General features: G+C 40.4%; 1 protein-coding gene across 1 annotated transcript in view; it reads right to left on the bottom strand.

The window, feature by feature from the left end:
- Positions 1–8,216: 8,216 nt before the first annotated feature.
- LOC306697964 (protein crumbs homolog 2-like) overlaps positions 8,217–27,864 on the bottom strand; it is a gene marked incomplete at both ends in the record, with an annotated part of 31,345 nt that continues 11,697 nt past the window's right edge. Inside the window, 10 exons of the mRNA XM_079162078.1 lie at positions 8,217–8,438; positions 9,115–9,241; positions 9,419–9,535; positions 11,567–12,428; positions 14,717–14,882; positions 16,040–16,581; positions 17,388–18,344; positions 22,204–22,317; positions 23,207–23,392; positions 26,108–26,247. Coding sequence (XP_079018204.1) covers positions 8,217–8,438; positions 9,115–9,241; positions 9,419–9,535; positions 11,567–12,428; positions 14,717–14,882; positions 16,040–16,581; positions 17,388–18,344; positions 22,204–22,317; positions 23,207–23,392; positions 26,108–26,247 — 3,433 coding nt within the window. The remainder of the gene's footprint in view (positions 8,439–9,114; positions 9,242–9,418; positions 9,536–11,566; positions 12,429–14,716; positions 14,883–16,039; positions 16,582–17,387; positions 18,345–22,203; positions 22,318–23,206; positions 23,393–26,107; positions 26,248–27,864) is intronic.

The raw sequence follows: 27,864 nt of genomic DNA, 5'->3' as shown, positions 1-27,864 counted from the left end.
AATGGCAGTGAGGTTGTTTACTCCCACACAACCTCATGAAAGAAAATCTACTTTTCTGAGATCTGTTTCTCTTACTGACTGAGTAAAAGGTTGTGTGTGAGCATGCATTATGTGTGAGAGAGATGAATATTGCCCTACAGCCTGGGTCATTAATAGGCGGACTGTGTTCCAGGTCTGGACCCAGACTCCGTTGTATCCGGACCTGCACCTAGAACAGAAAGATAATTGAGTAGTATTCCAATTCTACGGACTGATTCTATTTTAACCGGCACTATTCAGCCATCCAGGAAACACACCGACCAATTACATGCAGTAAATCATATAACGTGATGCTACTCAGCCAATCAAATATGTGTATTCTGAGAAGCATCGCGGTTTAGTGAGATATAAACAGACGAGAGAGACGAGACGAGAGACTGAGTAGTCAGAAAAGCTATTTCACATGGCGTTCTCCAAAAAGAGAAAAGTAGACCGAACATTTATTTATTATTAAGTATGCATCATTTATAATTCAGTTCAATTTGAAATCTGATAATAAATATTGTTGAGATATTATTCAATTAAACTTAATTTTTTTGATTTGACAGTCAGTTGTTGACTACATAAATAGGCTGATACAACTGCTAGGCTACTTCAATGGGACTAAATCATAGCGCAAGTTAGTTCATATGATGCTACATTAATGCCTCTTCCAAAGTTATTTTAACCCAAGTGATACATTTCTAAACCTAACCAAGTACTTCTGTTGCCTCAACCTAACTGAGTTGTTTCCTGTCAATCAAAGTTTATTTTGAAAAGAATATGTACATGTAATGAGCGTATATTGAAAGTGTTGCTGGCTTTCGTAGTGAAACGCATACAAAATGAGTGATGTAAAACGGCTTTAAGAAGACAAGGAGAGAACTCTTAAACACTTAACCTATTATGCCAGTCAACTTTTGTTTGCTTCATTTTCAATGTAATAATCCTCATAATGTAATAACCTATTACAGTATGAACAACACTGTTATTACCTTATGCACAAATGGTTTACAATATGAGCAGGATTTCATGTCAGCATTCCTGGCTCCTCCACCCCCACACTGTGGGATCAGGGAGGAGGAGGAGGAGGATGCTTGACTTGCCATCATTAGAGAGGAGGACTGACCAAACCATCAGCCAGCCTGGGTGGGAGCCGCTCAGAGACACAAAGGAATGCACCATTATAGCTTCAAAGAGAGACAGAGTGTGTGTGTGTGGGGGGGGGGGGGGGGGGGGGGCTTCAATAGTTTAGCTAATCTACTTTTATATATCAGGGTTTCTTTGGAGCAGTTGTTTTACTGCTAATCCATGTATTTTTTTATTAGCGAAGTAACATATTTCAGTTTGAACAAATATGTTCAGATTCCTAAACTGTTTTCAACAATCATTCATTTCCTCCGTCCTTGCTGGATGGAGATTTTCTTGTCCCAAGAGAGGTTGCATCGATGATCTTTATAAAAATGATGAATATGCCTATTTTTCCAATGTTAAAACTAATACAAGCTCTGTCAGTAACAGTGTTGTTATTGATAAATTAGCCATTTTGCTCAGTAAAACAGTAAATACTTTATTTTGGGGATGCATGAATGTATGGGTTGCTGACATGCCAGATAAGATTTGTAATGAGTAACTTTTTAGAAGGTGGATTCAAGATACAAGAGATATTAATTCTACTGATGTCTTATTTATTTACACCACCTACCCCTTTTTTAAAATGTTTTACCATGTTTAATTGTGTATGTTCTTTTCTTTTTACGGTTGGTAATGTGAAAAACTGAACCCGACAGGAAAACCAGTGAGTTTTTTCAAAATGAAAACATCCATCCAGGTTATACATTTCCTTTGTATTTCATTTGTCGTTGTTTAAGACATATTTCATACTTTGATTCCAATTAAAGAATTAAAGCATCGTTTCCCACTTTATGCACAAAATGACCATAAACCATGAAATCCTCCTCATATAGACAATTGTTCTGAGTACAAATGAAGTTTTTTTCTAAATTAGATAATCTAGGGAGTGAATTACAGTAAATACTGGGTTGACCTGTTAGTAACACTCACAAACTAAATGCTCTTCATTACCGAAAGTGAATATATCCCATTCTGGAATAGAACTTCTCATGTACTGATCTACAGTGAGCTGTACATGGCACAGCTTTAGTTAAAACAACTCCAGTGTAAAATTACTACCATTCTGAGTTTAGGGATACGCATGTGTCCTTGTATAGCACTGTCTATGTATGACTCTGCAATATCATAATGCTTGTTACCAATATTTGAATGTTTGAGCATACTTCTCACAGTGAGCTTCCTGTCAGTGATCTCTTCTTTCAAATACAGTCCACTCAAAGGCTTTTATCTGTCGGAAAGAGTAGCATAAAACCAGACCACAGGGTTCTTGTGTTCCGTAGATGCAGGAGAACATGAAGGCACAAACTAACATCCCATCGTACGCACACCCATATGTTCCCTGCATTAAGTGTTTTCTGACTTATATTAACCAGTAGGAATAACAACAACCCTACGTTCTTGTACTCAGTGAGAGAAGCAGCAGTGTGTTGGGAGATCAGGTTTGAATGTACTGTATATCCATGTTTTTCTATTGTCACTTGTAAATCATGATAAACAACATAAGCCTTAGCTACAGCGATATTGCTATCTGCAATAGGTACAAACATCACATTTCATAAATAAGCCGGGCAGTGAGCCTGGGTTGATGTAGAGTAGAGGTCTTCACAGGTCCACTCAGATCTGAGGAACTGAGACGCAAGCCAGGAGTCAGTGTTGATATGTCTAATACTTGTGGACATGAATGAATCTGAGGGTACATCAGAATCTCAGCAGGAGAACATATTTGAGAAAATCGGTTCTCTTCGGACTGAGTATCTCCTCAGGTTTGGACACGTTTCCAGAGACATTGGAGCCCAGACCTTCAGAATAGGCTTCATACAATTGATTGTCACACGTATGTGAACATTACATCTGTATTATAACATCATGGGCATTGATGAGCCACCATACAATATTTTGCAGATGCCAAGACATAAAAACGGATACTTGTGACTCAGTTATTGGAAGAACTAAGTCATGTAGCTCATCTATTGATCAGGTATGCTGAACCATGAAACACATCTGTCAGTCTTACACTACGTTTGAAATCCTAAAACACGCTTTTTGCAAATAACTACACGGTTATCTACATTAGACACGTCATTCAAAATGAAAAGCCTGTGTGTGTTGTTTACTAAACACTGCCATTGAAATACGACACTCAATTAACAATCACCTGCACCCAGAATACACCTGTGAAAACGCAATGTGTTTACAACACAGTATAGTAACAAAGAGGGCCCTAGTTTCAATTGTGTTTTAGCTACTGCGAAAAACTAACAGTCTCCACCCTGGTTTCAGGTGTTCCACCAGATGCTGACCTGGCACCAAGGATGTCCTCCCGATTGGCCACAAGAGAAGTAGTGAGGTTCAACACTGATGCTGGGAGATCAGGTCTGGCCCGGAGTCCGAGTTTCAGTCCAACCCAAAGGTGTTGAATGGGGTTGAGGTCAGGGCGATGTGCTGGCCAGTCAAATCCTTCCACACTAAATTGGGAAATCATTTCTTTATGGAGCTGGCTTTTTACACAGGACATTGTCATGTTGAAACAGGAAGGAGACAAACACAAACTGCTGTAGCATTATGATTTCCCTTCATTGGAAATGAGGCAACTGGACCAAACACCGGAAAACAGTCCCAGACCAGAATTACGCAAAAGTATGTGGAATTACTTTTAGCCTGAAAATGTATACAATCAGCCACATTTGAGCAATATTGTGTCAGTTGTACAAGGTCAGATGACCTTAAACTTGAAAATCTAGAAATTGTAATTGTACCACCCTACCTAAAACAGCACAAATCATGAATACATGTTACATTCCACCCATTTAAAAGTACATTTAATACTACATTCAATAGTTATGACCAGTGTCTTTCCAATTCATATCCAGCTGTGACTTGCATGCCAGTTCCATTTCAGAAACCGTTCTATTTACATTGACATGAAACTGGTACAGTGGGTCATTCTGAATTTATATCACATCAGCACCTTAGTTACCTGTAAAAGCATCCTGGTGAAGTTCAGTAAAGTTAGCAGCACTGGTGAGTACAGAATGAAAGGCAAGTGAGCAGTGGGACTTCCTGGAGTACAAATATGAGTACAGTGGCATCAGAACTTAATGACTCATTCTGAGTTCAGTGAGAATCCTTAACTCAAATAAAGAAATGGTACATTACTTAAAGGGTCTATAAGTCTAAAAGAGCAGTCTGATAACTATTTGTGAAACATTATCCCAAAGCTAGAATACAGGTTTGTCATAGGATTTAGAGTATGGAAAATGGTGACTTGACAATGTTTTATTCATAAGACAACTTTAAGAAATAGTTAAATAGTTCAACCTTTGGGGAAAAACACTTATCTGCTTTCTTTCTGAGAGTTAGATTCAATTTCAATTAAATTCAATTCATTTTGTACATCCCAAAATCAGGGGGCTTTATAATCCGTACACATGTGACATCCTCTGTCCCAGGACTAAATGAGAAGATGGATTTCAGTCTCATGTCTGTGTGTTCAGTAGGAAGCTGGGTTTGCATTGTGCTTAGCCTAGCTTAGCATAAAGACTGGAAGCAGGGGGAAACTGCTTTCATGGCTCTGTCCAAATTGTAGAAATATGGCAAAAACATCTGTAAAGTGCTCTACGTTGTATCTTATTTGTTTAAAGGGACAACTTGTTGTTTTAGGGGGAGTTAAGTGCTGGAACTATGTAATGGTGAACACTTTATCCATCCTTTCAATATTTCTGTGCAGTGTCACCAACGTGAGTTCAACCACTTCTCTCTCCAAACTTATCAAATACCATCAGTTGCCCAGTGCCCCTCTGCATCGGAAATTGATGCACAAAGGCCCTCTTTACTGGCTGTATGCTATGCACCAAGCGTTCAACTAACTCCAATGTAAACCCTATCAGCATTGGTGAACGATAACAGCATGTGACGTTACATAAAGTGCGTGATAGTCTGCTGAGGGCAATCTGGAAGTGTGGTCAAACAAACACAGGACTAACGTCCAGGAAACTGCTGTTTGTGTCTCGTGCGAAACTAAAAGTAAACGTTGACTTTATGTCACCTGACTCGTAACTTAAGTGAGTCATTAGTCACTTGAGTCGTCAGTCTCACGTGACTCACGTTACTCACATGACTAACGACGAGTAACGTGAGTCGTTGGTAACGTGAGTAGTTGTTAATGTGAGTCGTTATTAATGTGAGTCCTTGGTAATGTGAGTCGTTGTTAATGTGAGTCGTTGGTAATGTGATTTGTTGGTAATGTGAGTCGTTGTTAATGTGAGGCCTTGGTAATGTGAGTTGTTATTAACGTGAGTCCTTGGTAATGTGAGTCGTTATTAATGTGAGTCGTTATTAATGTGAGTCCTTGGTAAAGTGATTCGTTGGTAATGTGATTCGTTGGTAATGTGAGTCGTTGGTAATGTGAGTCGTTGGTAAAGTGAGTCGTTGGTAACGTGAGTCGTTATTAATGTGAGTCGTTATTAATGTGAGTCCTTGGTAATGTGATTCGTTGGTAATGTGAGTCGTTGGTAATGTGAGTCGTTGGTAATGTGATTTGTTGGTAATGTGAGTCGTTAATGTGAGGCCTTGGTAATGTGAGTTGTTATTAACGTAAGTCCTTGGTAATGTGAGTCGTTATTAATGTGAGTCGTTATTAATGTGAGTCCTTGGTAATGTGATTCGTTGGTAATGTGATTCGTTGGTAATGTGAGTCGTTATTAATGTGAGTCGTTATTAATGTGAGTCCTTGGTAAAGTGATTCGTTGGTAATGTGATTCGTTGGTAATGTGAGTCGTTGGTAATGTGAGTCGTTGGTAAAGTGAGTCGTTGGTAACGTGAGTCGTTATTAATGTGAGTCGTTATTAATGTGAGTCCTTGGTAATGTGATTCGTTGGTAATGTGAGTCGTTGGTAATGTGAGTCGTTGGTAATGTGATTTGTTGGTAATGTGAGTCGTTAATGTGAGGCCTTGGTAATGTGAGTTGTTATTAACGTAAGTCCTTGGTAATGTGAGTCGTTATTAATGTGAGTCGTTATTAATGTGAGTCCTTGGTAATGTGATTCGTTGGTAATGTGAGTCGTTGGTAATGTGAGTCCTTGGTAATGTGAGTCGTTATTAATGTGAGTCGTTATTAATGTGAGTCGTTATTAATGTGAGTCCTTGGTAATGTGATTCGTTGGTAATGTGAGTCGTTGGTAATGTGAGTCGTTGGTAATGTGAGTCGTTGGTAATGTGAGTCGTTATTAATGTGAGTCCTTGGTAATGTGAGTCCTTGGTAATGTGAGTCGTTATTAATGTGAGTCGTTATTAATGTGAGTCCTTGGTAATGTGAGTCGTTAATGTGAGTTGTTGTTAATGTGAGTCCTTGGTAATGTGAATCCTTGTTAACTAAGGGATTTTGTTGCCTTAAAAACTTTTTAAAAAAGTATAAAGTAAAATTATGCATGTAACGAGCATGTATAGATTTGCTGTTGTTAACTCATGATACAGGGATATATTGTTCCAATTTTACATTTCTGTTTGTGCACGGTTTTTAAAAAATGGAAATAAAATGTGTTAATCGGTGAAATTAGTTTTTGGTTGGTGTAATTTAGAACTTTGGACAGAGCCAGGTTAGCCGTTTCTCCTGCTTCAACTATTTATGCTAAGCTAGGCTAACCACATCCTGCCAACACTCCATACTTTGCCTCTTTATCTTCTTATCTAACTATTAGAAAGAAAGCAAATAAGTTGTAAAAATTGTCTTTATGTATGTCCATAAATACTGATAACACCTAAGACCATACCAATAAGATAATGAAATACGGTTCCCCTTAAAAATATTGAAAAAAAGGAAAAATACAGTGACTTGGAAGTTTTGCAGCACATTATATGCAACACAACAACTTGGATAAAACACTCACAGCATACTTACACAGTGTCAAAGAAACAGCAGAGTGGTTAGCATGTACAGTGCACATTGACAATATAATACAGCAAATATTGACATAACAGTGTTTGACTCCTGCAGAGGCTGCAGTGACGTCCTCTTCCCTCACAGACTGCAGCAGCATAAATAAGGAGAAATGTCTCAGTAACTGCAGACACATGATAGAAGGGTATTGTCTTCAATTTAAGAATGCTCTATTTCCATGGAACAATAATTAATCTATATACATATATTAAGCACCTGAAATCACTGGTGCTTCAGAAAATATTGTACAAATACAAAGATTTCGATTCAGCAAAAGGAGACAATGATGTTTGAATCAAAAATGCATTCCTTCTTCAGACGATTTTTGCAATTGCTGTTTCCTTTTCACAAAAAAGACTAAATTAACTGTGGAAGGAGAGATGGAGTATGCAAGACTAGCATTGCAACGGACCTCTAACAAAGTACACCCAGGATTTAAATTAGTGTCTATCTCCAAAAAACATCTCACTATAAAACAGACGCCTCCTTTTATGTGTAATTTAATAATCCTACAAGAAGCATGTTGGTGATGAAAGATTCGCCTTGATAGTATTGTGCAATTTATACTCAAATTAAACTCTAGTTTGACAGAATTGGTCTCAAATGTTTTCTTCTCCCTCTAAACATGCTTCTTTCCCCTGCCATGCAGAACAGAATCAGCAGTGAAATCAGCAGAGGAAGGTTTTGCTTTGCTATACCATAAATGATGAATTGCTTGCCTTTAGTTTACCGTATGGAGGGTGTCAGAGAGTTTCAGCCTGTGTGAATACATTCCTTTACACCCACAGGGTTTGGGCTTTTCTTTAGTGCTCTTGCATAATTTTGGTCCCACGTGAATCAAGCTTGAGATTGTCCTCAAGACTTAAAGTTTCAAGAGGAATTTCAGGGTCAGAGCATCCTTTGACCGCACTGTCCCCAACAGGACAGCCTGAGTAATCAAGAGACTGTCTCTCTCAGCCTCTGGTCTTTACCTGTCCATCTGTCAGACTTCGAGGTCAGTAGTTTTCCCAGGAGGAAGATCTGTCATTGACTTATCCTCCATTGCTTCTTTGTAGGCCAGGAAGGCCATCAGTGTGACACATCAGAGCACATGTTCTCTCTGCCCTTTACATAGATACATCCACTGGACTCAGATCAGCCTCTCCTCTGGAGGCACTTTAAGGACACTGCCCATCTCCAGCCTGGCACCAGCCACCTCCTGTGAGCTGGGGCTGTAGGTGCCCTCTGACTGACGCTTCTTCCGTGCTGTCATGATGAGGCAAAAAACCACCAGTATGGCCAGTAACACACACAGGGTGATCAGAGGGATGGTCACCACCAGCCAGGGGATTCGCTCCTTATGCTCCTCTTTCTGCAAGAGGACAGGATAGAATGTTATAATACATGACCATTCCGTCTTTGGTAATTCTTCCAATATGGGTGGTTAATATCAGTGGTTAATAAATAATTAGTTTGAATTAAAAATTGGTTTGCCTATTTGAATCTCCTCCATCATGGCAGTTGTCTTGTCTGTAGAGAATCTGGACAAAAATCTATTTATTAACAACTGTTGTTTGTATTAGTTTTCTTTATTGTGTTATTGTGTTTTGTTAGTATTTGCTGTTATAATCAAACTTATTTTTACGAAACCTTTCACCTTTAGTTATACAAAGCTCTAACTTTATTTGAGTGATTTTCATGTATCTGATGTAATTTAAAAGTTTACATGGTTCCCTTTTGTGTTGGAACAATTCTACAACCTTTAGTGTTAATTTAGCAATCCTGAAATGTTACCAATTTGCAGAGGTATGGACTGGGACAATTGATTATGGGATTAACATATAGTAATGCTATTTTGCTGTTACTTGTGTTTGAAACCGTACTTTCTGTGTATGTCTGTGTTGTTTCCTATCATTGCTTCTGTGTCAGCTAAAGGTTACTTGAATCTCAAACCCATGACTCAGATTCAGGTTCTAATTTAGCACATATGCTGTGAAAGTGAATCAACTCAAATTTAGAATCAGTGTAAAGATCGGGCCGTCACTTACGTTACTCTCACACAATGTGCCGCTGAAACCCAGCACACACACACACTGGAAGTGGTTGAGTCTGTCCAGACAGGTGGCCCCGTTGAGACAAGGGCTGGACTCACACTCGTCTATTTCTGTCTCACACCTGAAAAACATCAGAAGGGTTTTAACAAAACGCTGACTGACAGAGCAGCAGCTCACACACACACATAAACACACACACACTCTCTCCTGACCTTTACACTTGGATGTGGTTCAGACACACTTTTCCCTGAGCAACAGGTGTGTGTGTGGTGAGGAATGTGCAGTGTGCTGCTCTCACCTGGCACCAGTGTATCCCGGCTTGCAGGTGCAGTTACCTCCAGAGTCACCTCCTATACAGACCCCTCCATTAAGACACTCTGTGTTTGCATCGCACGCCACTGGAGGAAAACGCCATCTATTGGACACACACACATATTCATTACACTCAAATGTATGATTTGGTAGTTATACATGTAGGTGACCTTTAATTACGACCCAAACGCAGTGGAGGAGAAACTAAGAACTTCACAATTATCCCACAATCATAATGGCCTAATTCCACCTTTGAGTTTGGTTTGACATTTTGCATTGATAGTGGCTTGTGCTTCATCAAATCAAGCATTCCCTTTTCAAGGACCAATTACAACAGGGATAGCAACACTAACAGTGCTAATAATGGCAACAGTCTGACAGAGCGAACATCGTTAACCTGGGACGGAATGGGAAGGTGGGCGACTAGTTAGCCAGGAAGGGAGGGACTCAAATTCACTAAGATGTACGGGCGGCTGGCCCGACTACCAAAACAAAGAACAGAGAAGCTCTGATATCAACACACACAGACACACAGAGGGAGAGCGCCTTCATTCTCTGCTCAGGTAGACATTACTCCTCTATATCTTTACATAGACAATAGCGGTTTGCTGCTTTAATAATGCTCTGAATGTCATATATAGAACCTTTGACCATTGTTTGGCTTTGGTGAAGTTCTGTTTTGAATCTAATTTACATATGGTTTTCAGCAGTAACGCTGATTACTTGAGAATAAATAATTATCTGAAGCTAATGTAATTTATAAGAATGGCATGAACATGAAACCAGTTTTGTGTAACAAAACTATTGAGTTTGTGAAGATAGACACTTTGCACTTATCATCAATCAACATCATCAATATTTTCAGATGAACAATTTATCTATGTGTAATAGAGTGCTGTAGGGATGACATCATTCTTGTAGGCCAACAGGAAGTTAGTATCGACCTGGATCCTTTTTTTGGGATTTTGGATTATAGCATAAAATAGACTTGGTGGCAAACAAACGCTGATGATAAATTTAGTTCAGCAAGATAATCTTCAAAAATCAACACCACTTTATGATTTGTGAACGGTGAATGCAATCGGCAGAAGTAACAAGTGAAAGTTAGGCTATAAAATAACTACACCACAGTTGCAGTAGCGCAAGTGAACACAGCGATGCTGTAAAGGCCTATTGATGAGGTTTAGTAGTCTCATTTAATTATATAATATAATTATCTCATTTAACTATATAATATCACCAACTCTGCAGTTCCCTTCAGCTCAGTGTTTTAGCTTCATTTAGCTCATTGTTCTGGTTTTTACAGCTCCCAATTTGACAGTTTTGGTTCAGTCACTCAGCTATCAACACCTTAGTTTCCAGCAGCAGCAGGCAGCTGTCTACAGTGAAAAAGCTCTGAGGAACCTGCTGTGCACTAGCTGCCTAGAACCAAATGTCAGAAAAAGGCCCCATTAGCCATTAGCTGATGACCATAGTGGAGCATTTAGCAGCTAATGAGTCAGATTATTTTTCTCAGGAGTTGGTGAAGAACCGAGCTCAGAGAGAACATTTTCATTCATTAGGTAAACACGACTTGTGTCTGCTGCTGTGTGAATAGACCCGTCCGCCAGATCAACTTTAAAAGGACATAGTATGTCCAAAAAATGCATTCAAAGGGCCAGTGTGTAGGATTTAGCAGCATCTAGCGCTGAGGTTGCAGATTGCCACCAACTGAAACTTCTCCCGTTGGCCAAGCATGTAGGAGACCTACTGTATCTCGAGCCAGTTTTTGGTTTGTTAGTTCTGGTCTACTGTAGAAACACAGCGGCAGGCTCAGTGAAGAGGACTTTGAGCTCTGTATGTCAATATAGATGGCTTATTCCAAGATAACAAAAACACAACAATTGTGATTATACTAAAGAGAATATAATATGATATTCCATTTCTGCCAATAGACCTCCCCAAATGCTACACAAAGCTTTTGGTTCATTTAGCATCCTCCACGCATCATGCACAGATCCCTGATAGAAGAGCTGTCTTCCAGACAGGATGTTTTCAGACAATGATGTCATTACACAACAGTATGGTAATTCTCATAAATATGAGCAAAAGCTAAAAAAGCCCCAAATGTGATGTTGAGGAAGTCTTTACTCACTGGCAGCGTTTGCCGACGTATCCAGTAGGACATGAACACGTGTGAACTCCCACCGTGTCCATGCAGATTCCTCCATTCACACAGCTGAACTTCTGACAGTTATCCACCTCGTCCTGACAGTCTTTTCCTGTGTATCCAGGCTCACAGTCACACTGGTAGTCTGCTAGAAGGTCTTTACATGTACCATAGACACAGGGACCTGAAGAACACTCATTTACCTCCATCTCACACAGCTCCCCCTCCCATCCTGCACTGCAACTGCAGTTAAACTCATTAAACTGATCCTGGCATACACCCTGGTTAAGGCAGGGCCGGGAATCGCAAATCGGTGCACCTTGGCATCCTATTATTGGCTCATGCCCACCCAGTTTGGTGAACTGGCTCATCTGAGGGGCTTCTGGTACATTTATGAGCGGCAGGTAGACTCCACCCACTCTCAACTCCCCTAAACATCCAGTGTATTTCTCAGCCAGCCAGATTTTGGTGTCATTGAGGAAGTTGAGGTTGCCTCCAATGCCGAAGCTGGCACCAGCTCTCTGCCCATCAATGGTGAGGCGCCAGCGGGATGCTAACTGCGTGGGATCGACCATGGCCAGCTGGATGTGATGCCACGCTCCGTCAGCGATGGCCCTGTCACTTGTGAAGGCCAGCAGCTCTGCACTCGCCCCGCTGTCCAGTTTGACCAGCAGGGAGGAGTTGAGCAGACCCAGGCAGAAGACCTCTGCTCTGCTGAAGGCCCGCAACAAGATACCGTTCTCGTCCCGCGTCCGGATATCCAAGGTGACGTTGGTTACAGGGCTCAGCAGGGAGCTGTTTGCAACATACTGAAGAGCGTTGTCCTGAAAAATGGCTTCAGTTAAACCTGTGTGAAGAGAAGATGATGAGTCATTTTGAAAAGTTACTGAAACCAAGGACTGTGTATAAGTTACATGTTGATTCAAAACTTAGTATGGTAAGATTCTATTTTAGATGTTACATGATTGATGAATTAATTAGAAATCCCCCTACTGACCCCCCATACCTTGAAGCACTCCTTGAAGTGCAGTTCAGATATGTATTACCATTGTTGCTCATCTTAGTTGCTTTTTACAATTTACAATTGTTTAACAGAGCGCTCATGCTTTCCAGAAGTAGGACAAATATCAAATCTAACTTAATTGGCAATAGACAGGTGTTTTGCTTTTATTTATCATTATGAAATAAATGTTGATTGCACAATGCAATGGCAGTAGGATGATGACACCATCAGTGTTAAGATTGGTTCCATTTAAGCCTCACTTTCGCTTTTCAGTTCTGTCTGCCACCAGGTACAACCTCACAGGAAAATGAAGGCTCCACAGAGGAACAAGTTAAGACAACTCAACTTATAACTTAAGTAACTGTAGAAAGTAAAATGTGTGTTGACAACTCTTTTCCAATGAAACCAGCTACCACTAGCACCAAAAGTCACCAGATGAAATCATCCACATCATTTGCATAGAGCTAGTGGTTGTGTTGTAGCAGCGAGGGAGACTGCCAAGAGGAGAAGGAGAGACCCATGCTGTTGGCTGAGATCTCTCTAAGTACTATTGGGAATGAATTACATATCAGATGTTTGAATATATATCTTTAGTTTTTTGTGCTGGTCTGAATAACTCATTAAAGTTCTTGCTAGTAGGAGGCTTTGAGGAATACTAGTATTATACATTTCTATCTGTGTAACAAAATTACATGTTGTTATTGCATATAAGTGTATCTATCTTTATTTTATTGCAGTTTATTTTGCAGACTCCGTTTTAGAGTCTTATCGACTGTACACAGACCTCAAGGATGTGTTTGCCAGTTGGCTGTCACAGCTGTTGGAGCAGGAACAAACACATTCAGTGTTTATAAGTCTCTTGTCATGGTAAGTCACTCAGGCTGTGAAACTAACATAACCCTGATGATGTCATCATTTATCAGTTATCAGTATAAACTGGTGGTGTGGGATTTGACATGTGTATTGAAAAATATAGTTGAAGATTTAAAAAATATATAGAACAATAAACATGAGACATGATTGTAAGCTCATAATCTGACCCAGTTATGATGCTTTGGGTGATTTAAAGGTTCAAATTCAGTGGATTTTAAATGTTATACATTCTATTTGAATCTTTACTGAACAACATTCAGAAGATTTATTTCAACTACTTCAACAAAAGTAGTAAAGTTAAACACCAGAAGTCTCTGAAACGCTGTTAAAACATGTTCACTATATGCAGCCTTTTTAAATAACTCACTTTCAAACTACATTCTACGGCTGCACCACAATCCTGCTTACTTAGAAATACTAACATATAATCTCAAATATTATAGGAATTGTTACATCACTGACAGTTGACATCAACTGTATATTTATATATAAATAAACTCCCAAAAAGAAGGACATGCAGAAGTTGTATTTTGAGTCGAGGGTGAATATTTGAACGCCAAAAAAGTGCAGTTTGGTAAAAGAGTACCAAACTAATGTCCGACCAGCATTTACATTCTACAGACACTAAACCTCCGCTGATGAATGCGCTTTGAAACGGACTGAATGAATGAATGAATGAATGAGGAGTTGAAACACTGTGTCTGTCTCTGTGAGAAACTCAGGGTTTGTTGAAGAAAACCTTCTAGCGAGCGGGTTAGGTTCACAGAGAAAGTTATTTCGGTGTAATCAAGACCTGTAGTGAATTTGTGTCAAACTGGATATTGTGTGGGTCCGTGTTTGTTTCTGGCTTAAATGTCTAGTCTGAAACTACCTGCACTAAAGTTTGTTTTTTGCCTTTTTTTAATGTTCAATCTATCTTCCTGTAGAGCATTTTGTGCTGCATTTCTTGTATGAAAGGTGCTACAAAAGTGTATTATTATTATTGATATTATTATTTGTTGTTTCTGTATGGGTAATCTGTCCTCTCAAACACCTCTTGCAGTTAGACTCTTGAGTTCAGGGAGTTTCTTTCCTCCCTTGGACTGAGGAGTTTTCCCTTTGATGTCAGTGAGGGTCTAAGGTTGGCAGGTTGGCCTTAAACGTCCCTTCAGACTTTTTAAGACTGTGAATCTAATTAAGAAATTAAGAGCTGAACAAACAAACTTGACCTGACCTGACTTGATAAAGAGAGCGATAATCACTGTCAAAGGATTACTTACACTCATAACCATCCTGTAAGTCCACACAACGGATTCCGTCAAAGCAAGGGTTGTCGACGCACCACAAACGTGCCTCGCACAGCCGGCCAGAGTATTTCATGGAACAGTTGCACAGGAAGTCATTCCAGGTAACCTGACACTTTCCACCATTGAAACAGGGCTGATCCTGTGCACAGACAAACACAGATTAGATGATCACTTGTCAAGTCTCTCACCTGATGCGACGGCAGTGGTAAAAGCTGCAGAGAGGATTGAGCACTAATTTACAGATTAAAGGAATTCACGACCAGATCAACGTTAATAGGGTTGAGGCAATACAGCACAGCCCAGCTATCAGACAGTGCTGCAAGGCGCTAACACCTTAAGCATGGGGTCGGTGTTTCACACTTGCTACACACTGGCTACACATAATAGTGTTTACCTGGGTCTTTTCATCAAAACTGAATATAAACCAGACAGCTTTGTCAGTCTCTGATATGTTAGACGTCATGGACTCTTTTACTTGATGACATAAAGTGTCTCAAGAGATGGCAATATTGGTTGATCAGTACATCACTTTGGTCCAAACTGAAATTTCTCAAAAGTATTTTGAATTAAAGCCAGAAATTGAATTTGAATGACTTTTGTGATCTTGACTTTACATTCCCACTAGCCTGAGCTACACTTCTACAGTAATAACGTAGCATGTTAACAGTATATTCTGGTACATTCTCATGCTGGCTTTAGTGAGCTATATCAAAGAGCAACTGAGCCAGAGTACAGTTGAGCTTGGAGACATACAGCACTAACTGTTGACAAATTCTGATTCATTTACATGACCGGTAAGGCCTACCCCGACTCTACATATCCCCAATAATCTGATAAATCAAAAAACCTGATAGCATCAGTCTAGACATATTATTATACAACTAATCACTACCACAAGGTCACAGGGTAAGACATAGTTATTTCTAATGCAACAAATTATGCAGATCCCACATAAACATGCATTGACTTTCCCTCTATCAGTTTTACAGTAGCATTAACAGAGATGGTAGCAACAGCTGTGCAGTCTAGCAATTGGTTCAAATCCAAATTGAGTTTGGGATTACCATGTAACTTTTAAAATGAAATAGAATCTTGTCATGGTTTATAACATAGTCAAATTGAAAGCGTCTTAATTGTACGCCACTAAAAGAATATCAGCAACAAATACTAAACCTGTCATTAGTTCAGACTTTTTCTGCATTTCACGTGATCTTGAGGGGAGTGTACATTTCAACTTATTGTCTATTCCGTAGTTGAAGTAATAATCATACAGCAGACAATAAATGTGTCTTTCACCTTGCATGTGTCATCACTCTGGCATCCTGGCAGCACGTTCTCCTCTGTGCTTGCCTGGTAAACTTCCACCCCCTCCAGATGTTCCTCAATGGTCAGATGCCTGTGGTCCAGCCGAATGTCCTGCAAGCAGCCCTTGACATTTCCACCCCAGGCATTCATACTCTTGCCTCCAGGGATCCCTCCAACATATGCCACGTCCCCTGCCTCTATACTAACGTTTCCTAATGCGCGATGATTTCCTGCTTTGGGGAAAACCACATGGCCGTACTGCACCTTTAAAGTCACCAAATTATTGTTGCTGTCAGTGACGAACTTGGCCTCCGACAACAGTGTGGTGTGAGGGCTGTAAATAGCAACAGTGCCCTCCTTCAGATAGATTGTCAGGTAGGGCTTTCCTTCTCGATGGAGCTGCAGAAGCAGACCATTGTGTTTGAGGGAGCGCATTAAAAAGGAGATAGTAAAGTTGTCTCCATGAGTTTCCGTGATGTTAAAGCCGACGTAGCTGGTGGTGTTCTCATGACCGAAGGTCCAGGATGGATATTCTGAGGTTGGGGTGAGAAGCACAAAGTTGTCAGTATCGTACCCAAACACAATGGCACATGCTAAACCTATAAAGGCAATACTTTGGTATAATAATAATACTTTATTTTGGTATTCTTGAAGGAGTACTTCCACATGAATTATTAGAGACGTCTCATTATTTTTATTGAGGCTATTTTTAATTAAAAAAACACTTGTGTGTCTCAGCTTGGGCATTAACAGCCACATTTGTCAACATGAAGTTTGGAAGAAGTGCATTTACCAGAAAGGTAAACGATTGAGTTGCATCATGAGAAGTGCATGATCCAGTGCCTTTGGAGTTTGAGCCATACTGTAGGGAATACATGTCTTTGGATTGTGGTGCAGTGATTCGATTTTTATGTAAAGCACTTTGAATTATAATGCTCTATTTTTCATCCTTTTCCCCAACTTTACGGCAGTGCAATACCAGTTTGCTGGAGTACTTCTTTAACACATTGACATAATAGCAGCCTCAAACAGCAGTAGGAGCTAACTCTATTACACAGTGGAGGAGATAAAGGAGCTCAGACTTTGATATCGGCAGCTCAAAGTATTCGTTGAGTGCTAGTTAGGAGGGAGTTTATATTTCATTCCTACATTTGGATGTGTCATACCCTCACCAAAAGACAAAAGAATCACACCTACAGAAGCATTCCTACAGTTCCTCCTACACATAGTTCTGGAGATCGCCGCTCTGATCGCTCGCCAGAAATTACTCTATCCAGTGGAAAATTGAAATGTTTTTAAGTCAAACTCAGTCCTACTAACCTATGAGGTACGCTCTCACCTTTCTCACAGCTTTCTCCATAGTAGGGTCGATGACACTGACAGCTGGGACGAACCCACATGTCCACACACTGCCCACGTTCCATGCATGGGTCATCTTGACACCAATCTTTTTTACTGCATCCTATTTCCAAGCCCTGGTTCTCCTCTCTGATGAGGTCCTGAGGCAGAAGTAGCTTGTGGTCAACTTGAAGGTCTTCCATGCATCCAATGAACCCCCTTCCGCTGGATGTCTGTGCTAAATATTCCTGCGCTGCCCCTCCAACATACAGCTGTTGAAAGGAGCTGGGCTGGAGGAAGATCAGATGGTTATAGCCCTCGTTTTTCACAAAGCAGTCATCCTCACAGCCTGGTCCTTTTACAACCAGAACCAGCCTCTCATCCATGGTCACAGTGGCCTGGTACCATTCACCGTCATTGACTAGGCCAGGGTAAATGACCTGCAGTACCTTCCCTGACTTCACCCTGGCCCGAAGGGAGCCTCCAACAAGTTCCAGGGAGACGAAGCGCTCCACGGTGCCCCGGTAGTACAGCACCATGTCGTCCAGAGTGCTCTTGAATCGGAGCTGCATGTGGAGCCCATGATTGTCTTGGTCCTTGGTTTCTCGTTTCGTCCTGTTTTTGGAAACAGGCAGCTGCATGTGGACGTAGCCCTCGGAGTTGAAGGAAAAGGTGGTGGAGGTATTGCAACGTTCTCCGGTCCAGCCAGAAGGACACAGGCAGGTGTAGCTGTGGTCTCCATCATCAGTTAGCACGGGGACGCAACCTGCTTCGTGTTGACAGTGGTGCTGCTGGCAGCCGACCAGACCAACGTCACAGTCTCGCCCACCCCAAGGCTCCTGGCCAGGCTCTGGCTCAGGGCAGTGACACTTATAGGAGTTGGCAGCATCTTCACATGTGGCGCCATTCTTGCAGGGATTGCTATCACACTCGTTGATGTCCACCTCACAGTGTACGCCTGCATGGAGAGACCCTCATGTTTAGTACTACTACTTATTTTAACAACACTGATGCAACTCCTCCTAAGCAGCCAATACACACCCTTCGAATGGATCACAATTGAAGACATATTTACTAATAATTGAACCACATAAATCTGGTAATTAAATCAGGGGGAATGCAAAGGGAGCCTGGAAAGTAAAACACAGTACATTAAATGATATAATTAGACGCATACCGATGAACAGGCAGATATGGTTGAGGCATATATACATTTTTCCATTAGTGTCATGACTGGAGGAAAAAACATTAATTGCGCAATAAATAATTAATTAGAAAGTAATTAGAGAAGACTTAGATTTGCACTGATTTCCCAAAAACAATTAAATCAGTGTCTGCCCTACTTTTTGTTTTAGCTAGACATTGAAATAATGCACTAGATGCTTGCCATACACACACACCTACACACACACACCCTGTGCCAGAATTACAGTCTACCTGCCCGGGTTCAGTAGTCACAGCCACTTATCAAACAGCATTCAACATTAAGCCTTGGCAGCAGCAGTCAACCTGCATTAACATAGTCCTTTAAAATACTCTACACCCAAGGAACCCTTAAGCTGTTTGTCCTCGCTGTGCCAGGACTCCACCCTCATACATAAGCACGCAACTTTTTTGTTACTGTAGCATTAAAGTGCTGTACCATAGCGTACCTGTCAGCCCCCAGAGCCCACAGCAGCAGCAGCTCAGCAGCAGCAGCATCAACCTGCTTCCCCCCATGATCCACTGAGTGAACCACCAACACACTCCTCACACTGCTGGATGACAGAAGTGACACAACCAGCCTCTCTCTTTCTCTCTTTAGCTTACAAAGCAGACGTGCGTCCACTCTGTACTAGGCAGACAGGCAGAAGTGATTACAAGGCAGCCCTGCCCACCTTTTCTCTACCTCCCTCTCTTTCTCCCTCCTCCATTCCTCCCTGAATCCCTCCCTCACACCCCCTGCTCCTCTCTTGTCTGCAGCCCAGCCCGGGCAGAGCGCTAAGCCTCCAGCTGGCTCCTGTCAGTGTTTGACAAGAGGAATGCAGTGCTGCATCCCCTCCCTGCTCCATGTGCTGGCCTGTGGATGCCCACGAGTGGCAGGAAATGCTAGAATGAACCTGCAGGAGGTGCTGCAGGTTCAAGGTTTCAGACCTGAGCATGTATGGTCCGATACATGGAGTCCATGTTGATTTTTTTTATTAACGTTTGCATAGCAGCTAGTCAGTCTCATCCACCATCTCATCTAAGACCATTTATATAGATGCAACACTGCTGTGTTACAGTATGCTCTGGTATTAGTGGCTAATAAAGAGGATTATTTCCAATGGAAAAAAATAAAACATTTTGAAATATGGTGGGGGGGGGGGGACTGACTCCAACCTTGGTTGATATTGGTCAACAAAGTCAAGGGCTCTAATGTTTGAATTCAATTGTGAATTGTTAGTCAATTATTAGATGACAGTTGGAAAGTCTCAGATTGAAGTTTTAGTTAAATGTTTGAATTGTATGTTCACTTTCCGAAAAAAAAAATCTAGGCTACACTCAAAATGTGCTTTAGTCAAACTATTCTTACATGTGTTCTGCCTTTATTCCCATATTTCACTTCAGACACCGTTCTCTTCCATCGAGGCAATAATCACAGTATTCCCATATGTCCAGTTCTGGTGATAGAAATGTTGTTTCGAAGGGGTTTGCTCCAAAGACTTTGAAAGAACATTGACAAGTATAATTCTGAGGGAACCAAATGCATCAGGGTTGATAGTTTGACAATAAAAGAGCTAAGAGCTGGAAATCTGGAGATTCAGATATGAATAATGCAGGTTTTTTCACATGAACTGTAATTGACTAAATCAAGCTTAAAGCATACACCTGTAGCCAACCTGAGGAAGCCACACAGTAAAACTCGTTACTCATAATACATGACAAAACTAATAACCCAAACTCAGACATTTTAATCCAAATGTCCAAACGGCCTTCAAAAACTATAAGCATGGCCCAAGTACAATAAGGAGAGTTCATCTCTACCAGTTTAGCAGTCAGTTACAGTGACGACCCCCTCATGCACAAGGAAAGTCAACCTCTTGCACATGTGCCATACAAAGTCAAGAGGAGGTTTTTGAGCCACATGGAGTTTTCCTCTTTGCTTGCTATTGCACAAGAGTGATGTTTACAGAGAGCATTCCAGAAAAATGAAATGCAGATCATTTGGAAAAAGGCCGTTGTTTTGCTCACAAGATTTTCATCGTCTTTTTTTTCCATCAGGCTTTAATTAGGCTCCTAAGCAGCTTTTCTGTAATCTCCCCTCCCCCTGACAGATATCATAGGAGACCCCCGTCTAATACCCAAGGTGGACGCCTGACATATGGCACCTTATATTGGCTTTGTTGTTTTCTGCTCCTCCATACCATATGCCCTATCTATCCTCTGCTCTGTTGTGGCCTCCACATCGCATGATACCGTTAGCAGATTAAATTAGCCTCTCAGTTTGTTGATGAGAGCGTCTGGCTGAATTCCTCACTTCTAAATCTAGATTGTGCATTTCAAGGTCAGTTTTTGGTACTGTTCCTCCTGTTTTGAGTAATGAGGGACAAATCTCCTCTAATGACGAATTAATACCTTGGCTGGCTATGAGGAATGATCAGCAGGAGGAAGATTAACCCTTTTACTGAGACTTGTCGGCTGACACTGTCTACTGCGGACATTCAGTCTTGTTCTCCACAGTTATCTTTACACAAAAACAATGATTACTATCAATTTATCACTTGTTATTACTGTAAAAGAGAGTTGGCTTGTGACGGAATTTCCCAGTGTTTAATTGAATCTAATCTACTCGGATAACACATAACAACACGATGTGCAAAGAACGGATCCTAGAAAAACAACCAAATAAAATCAGATGTCTGTGTGAGGAAGGAAAAGCACTGGTACTTGAATGTAGCATGTTTATTTTCGTTATTGATCTATCCGATTCACTAATGCTTTAATCTATCAACATTTTGCAAGAAATAATACCGTAGGAAATAATTCAAGAGTTTGTTGTTGATGAAAGTTCTGTTGATTGACTAAACGCTTCAGCTCTAATGATCTAATAACAAACACCTTTAGAAACATTTCAGTAACCTTTTACCAGAGATAAGTGTTTCTTAAAAAGTCAAAGGCTCGACAAAAGCATGGGCTGCTGCTCACTACTGATTTTACCAGCCAGCTTCACATTTCTTTTTTAATGTCAGAGATCTGTTTCTACCCACCACCTGCAAATCAATTTCATTTCCCAGTTATGAGAGGCTCCTTCACTTCCTTTGTGCATGACATCAGGAGAGAATAGTACATCCACAGCACACTCAAAAAGCAACTGTTTTTAGTATTCTTACATTTTCAGTATGCTTTATTTGATGTATTTAAAGGGAGATGCTAACTTCCTGTTGACTTACAGCAATGCGTCATCCCTGCAGCACTCTAGTTGTGTTTGGGTTTTGACATCGCTCGATTCACAAATGCATTTTTTTCAACAGGGATGTAGCCAATTAGCTTTTCTTCTCTTTTACATGAGTGCACCCTAACAAAAGTATGATTTCATATTTATAAATCTTGAAATACATTTGTGAATCCTTCTGTGTGCATTCAGTCATTATGATACTAATCTGAACCCCTGGTTCATTTAAATAACCAGCTGGTAAAGTGAGTAAAGTCTGAACTTGTCAGTATCACAGCTGAGGCAGTGAGGATGAACAGGGACCGGGACAGGACACTACTCTGTGGGGAGTCCTCTGGAGGAAGAACAGCTAACTTTTGTTCAGGAGATTAGAGTAGACGGGCAGATAAGAGGTTTCTCCTACCTGTGAAGCCATCTGGACACACACATTGATAAGAGCTGACCAGATCCTGACAGGTTCCTCCATGCTGACACGGAGCAGACTCACACTCGTCCACATTGACTGAGCAGCTGTCTCCTGCCAACGGAACACATGAATGAGATTCATATGTCCTAATCACTTCATTGAGTTAATAAGGTAAAATATTAGTGCTGGGCAATGATAAACATTTTTTATCGCGATGAATCGCATGATTTTTTGGTGATTAATCGCATTGTTATGTGCAAAATTCAATAATGAATTCAAAAGTAGTGTATTGCGTACTTTTATTTTAAAAGTACTGCTATATGAACAAAAGTGCAATAACATTTGGTTTGCAAACACTTTAAACAAATAAGGTTCTTTTTAACAGCAGTAATCCCTTTACACAGTAGCAGTTATAATACAGTTATAATGATTCTGACCATAGATATTCAGCCGGTGTTCACAACTTCATGTGTGTAATAGATGCAATTTGAAATATACACCTTGAAAACTGCAAACCTATCTACGTCAAGTTTTTTAATTTTTTTTTTATGTTTGTTAAATTCTCAGTAGCGATAACTAAATGATATGCATATTATACATATTCCAAACAAAACAACTTTAAAAACTCCAAAATAATTTAAATGAATAATTTATTTGTAGCTTTTTTTGGTATTTTGGTCAGACATATGCAACGCTGATTACCGTGTAATATGTGTGGTTGTTATAAATGTACGTTTGTACATAGAGGGTGATAAGAAGCTGTACATGGAGGGACTTAGGACCCAGGGGAATATAGATGAAGGAAACAGGAAGAGACGCCACACAAACAGCTGTTCACCGCTCGCTGCCGGTTCTCGTGTTAAAAATGTCCGCTTAATAATAAAAAATAAAAAATATTGTCAGCGTTAATTAATTAATGCGTTAACGCGATAATAACACATTAACTTACCCAGCACTACAAAATATACATCGGAAACAACAGCGTTTATAACTAGCTTACCAGTGAATCCTGGCAGACAGCGGCAGATGAACCCGGCGGCCTCTTCATAGCTGAAATTGGCTTTGCTGAATTCAGGCAGCATTCTGTAGTTCAGGATATCTGAGCGCTGGAAACACTCGCCACCATTCTCACAGGGTTGCTGCCCACACTCATCCATATCCAGCTGGCAGTTCTGTCCCTCATAACCTAGATGCACATGAACAAACGTGTTTAAAGGATACAATGTTTTTAGTAATGACATGTTGTATAAACAGGCTATGAATGATATATGACAAACCCCTCAGAAAAAAAACTTGAAAATATAGAGAGGAATGGAAATGGAAGGTTTGGTATATGTAAGAGCTACTGAAGTGGAGAGTCTGAGAAAAACTCATTTAGAGAAAACGGCCTTTAAATATATTGTTTTGTAAAATTCCATAGATTTTGAAGACACTGCATGTCACGGGGCATGGTGGAGGACTCAAGCGCAGACCAGGCAGAGTAGTGTGAAAAGGGTATATTTAATGAACAAAACAATCCAATAGCAGACCATACAGGAATTGGCAGGGGATCCACAGAACAGACAAGAGACGAGGGAGGAAATTCCAGCAGGACAGGGAAGACAGACGGGAAAACCGGGAACAGGACAAGCCGAACGGGCGGATAGACAATACAAGAACCTGGCAAGGAGTGACTGAGGGGCAGGAGTCTATGTAGGGGGAAGAACAGGTGAGAGGAGTTGTGCTGATGAGGGGGAAGTGCTTGATTAGTGATCAGAGGCAGGTGAAGGGAATAGGCTGAGGGAGTGACTGACAGGTAGAGTGAGGAGGGTAGAGAAACAAAGAACACAGAGGCAAAGCCTAATCGTGACACTGCAGGTGAATAGGGTAAAAATTATTTGCATTAAAACAATTATTTTTTTGTTTTACAAATTTTCTGAAATGTAATATTCAAATATTCATATGAGGCATTATCTGATGCTAACGTTTGGTGAATTTAGGAGAAGTCTGCAGATACAAATAGACAAAGTAGTAAAATAAACACCAAAATGTGTATTTTCGATGTTTTCTTGTTCTGGAAGAAAACATGAAGCAAAATAGAAACAAATCTCATAATTGATCAGTGCATGGAAAAACATGTATCCTGCCTGGGTGTCTCCCCTTAAAAGAGTTCATGGTAACTGTAATTATTTCTTTTATCCATACAGGCCATGAAGTGATTCCATCCTAATTTACACACCAACACCATCCACACATTGTTAGCTAGCTAGAGCTAATGTCTGTACTGTTCGCTGGCCATTTGAGTCGCATAAACACGGGCTGCATAAAGACTTCAGCTGTCATATTTGTCTGAATAAAGCAAGCTGAAAATGTACACTTCTTTCTGAACGAGTCGGTTTTGTTATAGGACCACTGTGTAGGATTTGGTGGCTTCTAGCGGTGAGGTTTCAGGTGCAACCAACTGGAAATTCTCTCGTGTGTTAAGTAGGAGAGCGATGGTGGCTGTCATGAAAACATTACTATTCCGTTCTGGGCTACTGTAGAAACATGGTAGTGGGCTCCATGTAGATATAAACAGCTCACTCGATGGTAATGAAAATACAATCATTCTTATTTTCAGGTGATTATACACAAAAGAAAAAGTACTTATTGATATTACACTCAATTTCTGCTAATAGAGCTCTGTAAATGACATTATTATTACACTATTTCGTTACCAAACTTGCATGTCAATACCAGGATGTATCCCTCCCTCTGCAGCTAGAAACACAAAGTCATTTTTTAATTGTAACATGGGGGGTTGCCCACTTTATTTGATTAACTCAGAGTGCGGATGCCTTATATAAGCTTCAGTTGAACTTTGGAATGCCTTTTTTGTTCCAACTCGACAATTTTCTCTCTATATTTGGCTATGTTTAAGAGCTCTTTTGCAATTTTTTTCAAAAATAGACTTATTTTTTCAACAAAATATGCTTTACAAGAACCAGTTCATGCCAGTGTCCACAGTCGATCTATACAACGCCTTCGTGAAAATGTTAAGACTTATAGATTAAGACACATGAAATGAAATAATATCAGCTTTAAAAATAAAAGCTGATGTTAAAGCTGCTTAGGGTCAGTTAAGGTTGTGATGTCACTTGTGAAGTTGACTTTTCGAGCATGCCTTCCAATAGTTGGCAACACTAACAAGGATTGTGGATTTTGTAGGTCGCACAAGGGCTCGACCAAATTGCTTATAGCCTATATAGACAGTTTAGTTTCCGCAATCTATTGCAAGTCAGGAGTCGATATATCCAAGTCGGTATTCCCAACTTCCAATCAAACTGTGTCCCAGTGCATCTGCTCTGGAAGAGACAAAGTGTATAAAGTAACCTTTAAATGAGAAACTAGAGAACTCGAGAAAATAGAGGGACAGGAAATATTTTTGATACTCTTATTTAAGACATTTCAGGAATCCTCAGGGACCCAGTTAAAAGAGACAGGAGGAGCAGACTCGTACCGCATGCTGGCAAAAATGCACAAATCTACTGAATGGAAATGTTAGAGCACGATTCACAACATAAATGGTGAATGGAGTTGCATTTGTGTAGCGCCTCTCTAGTCTTCAGACCACTGAAAACGCATTAATCTACATGTTATTTATTCACACATTCACACACATTCATACACTGATCCTCTGATTGGAGACAACCCGCTTTACCTCTCAACCACAGCCGCCCCATAAACGCGGGTAGATTATCTAGCCCGAGTCTATGTCTTGGAATTTTGAACTGACTGGCAGTTCCATTGCACATTTTTATCAGCAAATTGTTCACACTGTGATGATATTTTGTTGAATGTAATGGCTATATAACAGTAAGATAGCGTATACTGAGCAGTGGGTTATAACAGGTGTAGAGGTGGTGCACAGAGTGATGTGTACCTGGCCAGCAGAGGCACTTGTACTGGTTGATCTCCTCCAAACAAGTAGCTCCATGCTGGCAGGGGTCGGAAGCACATTCAGGGATATCTTCTTCACAGTTGTCGCCCACAAAGCCGGTGCCCTCACAGTCACACTCATATCTGGAGGAAGGACGAATAAAGGCAAAATGGATATATAGAGTGAATAAAAATGGATTGCAAGGCTATTTAATTTTTTTCTGAACAGTAGCCACTGTGGCCATATGTGACTAATACAGGACCAAGTAGTAACAAACCCCCTGAGTGTGTTGAAATGAGCAAGGGTGTGTTATTTCTTATGAATTCTTCCGTTTCTGTATCACAGCAAGAATGTGCAAGTTATTCTGTCAAACGTTACAGTCTCTCTTTGAATATTCAACGATTATAGAATCTTTGGACACCAACTTATTGAAAGAGATTTTTTAAGTTTTAAATGTTGCGGCACTGATTAAAAGAAATCTGAAAAGCTCCACAGAAATTGTATGCTGATGATCAGCTGGGTGGCGTCTGACCGCTTCATTCTTCTGTCCAATCGTGCACTATGATCGTCTGTTTTATGGACCATTTTACATCAGTTCTCTTGTTCCTAAGTGTAACATATAGCATCTTCTATCCGTCCTGGTCTAATCAGTGTTACTACCAGGTGTTCTCAGCACCTCTATCCGTCTAATGACTCATCACAATGGCTGACAGTAAGTGGATTAATTCTTATCCCTGGTCAACTTTAATGTCTGCCATGCAGCCTCAGGCTGTCACAACACACTGCTGGCCGAGTTTAGTCATATAGAATTTAGCACTAATATAAACCAACATGGATCAGACAATAATATACAGTACCTCCAGTATAACTTAATGTATGATTATAACCTTGATATAACTCATTATTTGATCAGATTCCACCAAAGTATCATCAAATACATCATTCATGCATGTCAGCAACAAAGAATACTCAAACACCAAGATAAAGATTAATGGAAGCTTCGTTCTGAAAACATACAAAGAGGGCCTTGACTTTGAACTAAATCATCATTGGAAACACTGACAAGCTGCATCTGCTATTTGATTCATGTTTAGTTTCTGCGTATGATCACTGTTTCTGTGTTGTTGTAGAGTGACATGATTTACCAGACATCTGCTCTTAAGACTAGTTGTTAGCCATGTTTGCATTTTGAGCTCAGGTGAGAACTTTATTAATCCACAGCAGACAATATATGAAAGACATGTTGCTATACTAACTTGTACTCACACCTGTACTAACACCGGTACAAACACTGGTACAAACACTGGTACAAACACTGGTACTAACACTGGTACTAACACTGGTACTAAAACCAGTACTAACAGCAGTACTAATGCCAGTACCAGTGATTGTTACACTGCCATCAGGAAGAAGATACAGGACTATCAATACCCAGACTAACAGGCTGAGGAACAACTTTTTTCCCCAGAGCGGTTTCCTCCATAACCACCCCGCCCCCACCCACCCAGCTCACAGTGCTGCGGTGAAACAAAAATAGGCAATAACACGACACTTTAACAAAGCACCTTTTTCACTTTAAAGCCATTGATGCCTGTGTTTTATCTTGTATGTATTTATTTAATGTCTTGTTTTAAATCAGAAATGTCTTAATGTTTTCATACATTTTTTACCTGTTGCTGCTGTACTGACTGATGAGTCGCCAACTTAATTTCGTTGTATGTTTTTACAATGACAATAAACATCCTTATCATTATCCCTAT

This window comes from Pholis gunnellus (assembly GCF_910591455.1).
Source record: "Pholis gunnellus genome assembly, chromosome: 6".
In the NCBI taxonomy this organism is placed as follows: domain Eukaryota; kingdom Metazoa; phylum Chordata; class Actinopteri; order Perciformes; family Pholidae; genus Pholis; species Pholis gunnellus.
Note: the sequence above shows the minus strand (reverse complement) of the source record. Positions and strands in the feature narration are given on the sequence as shown.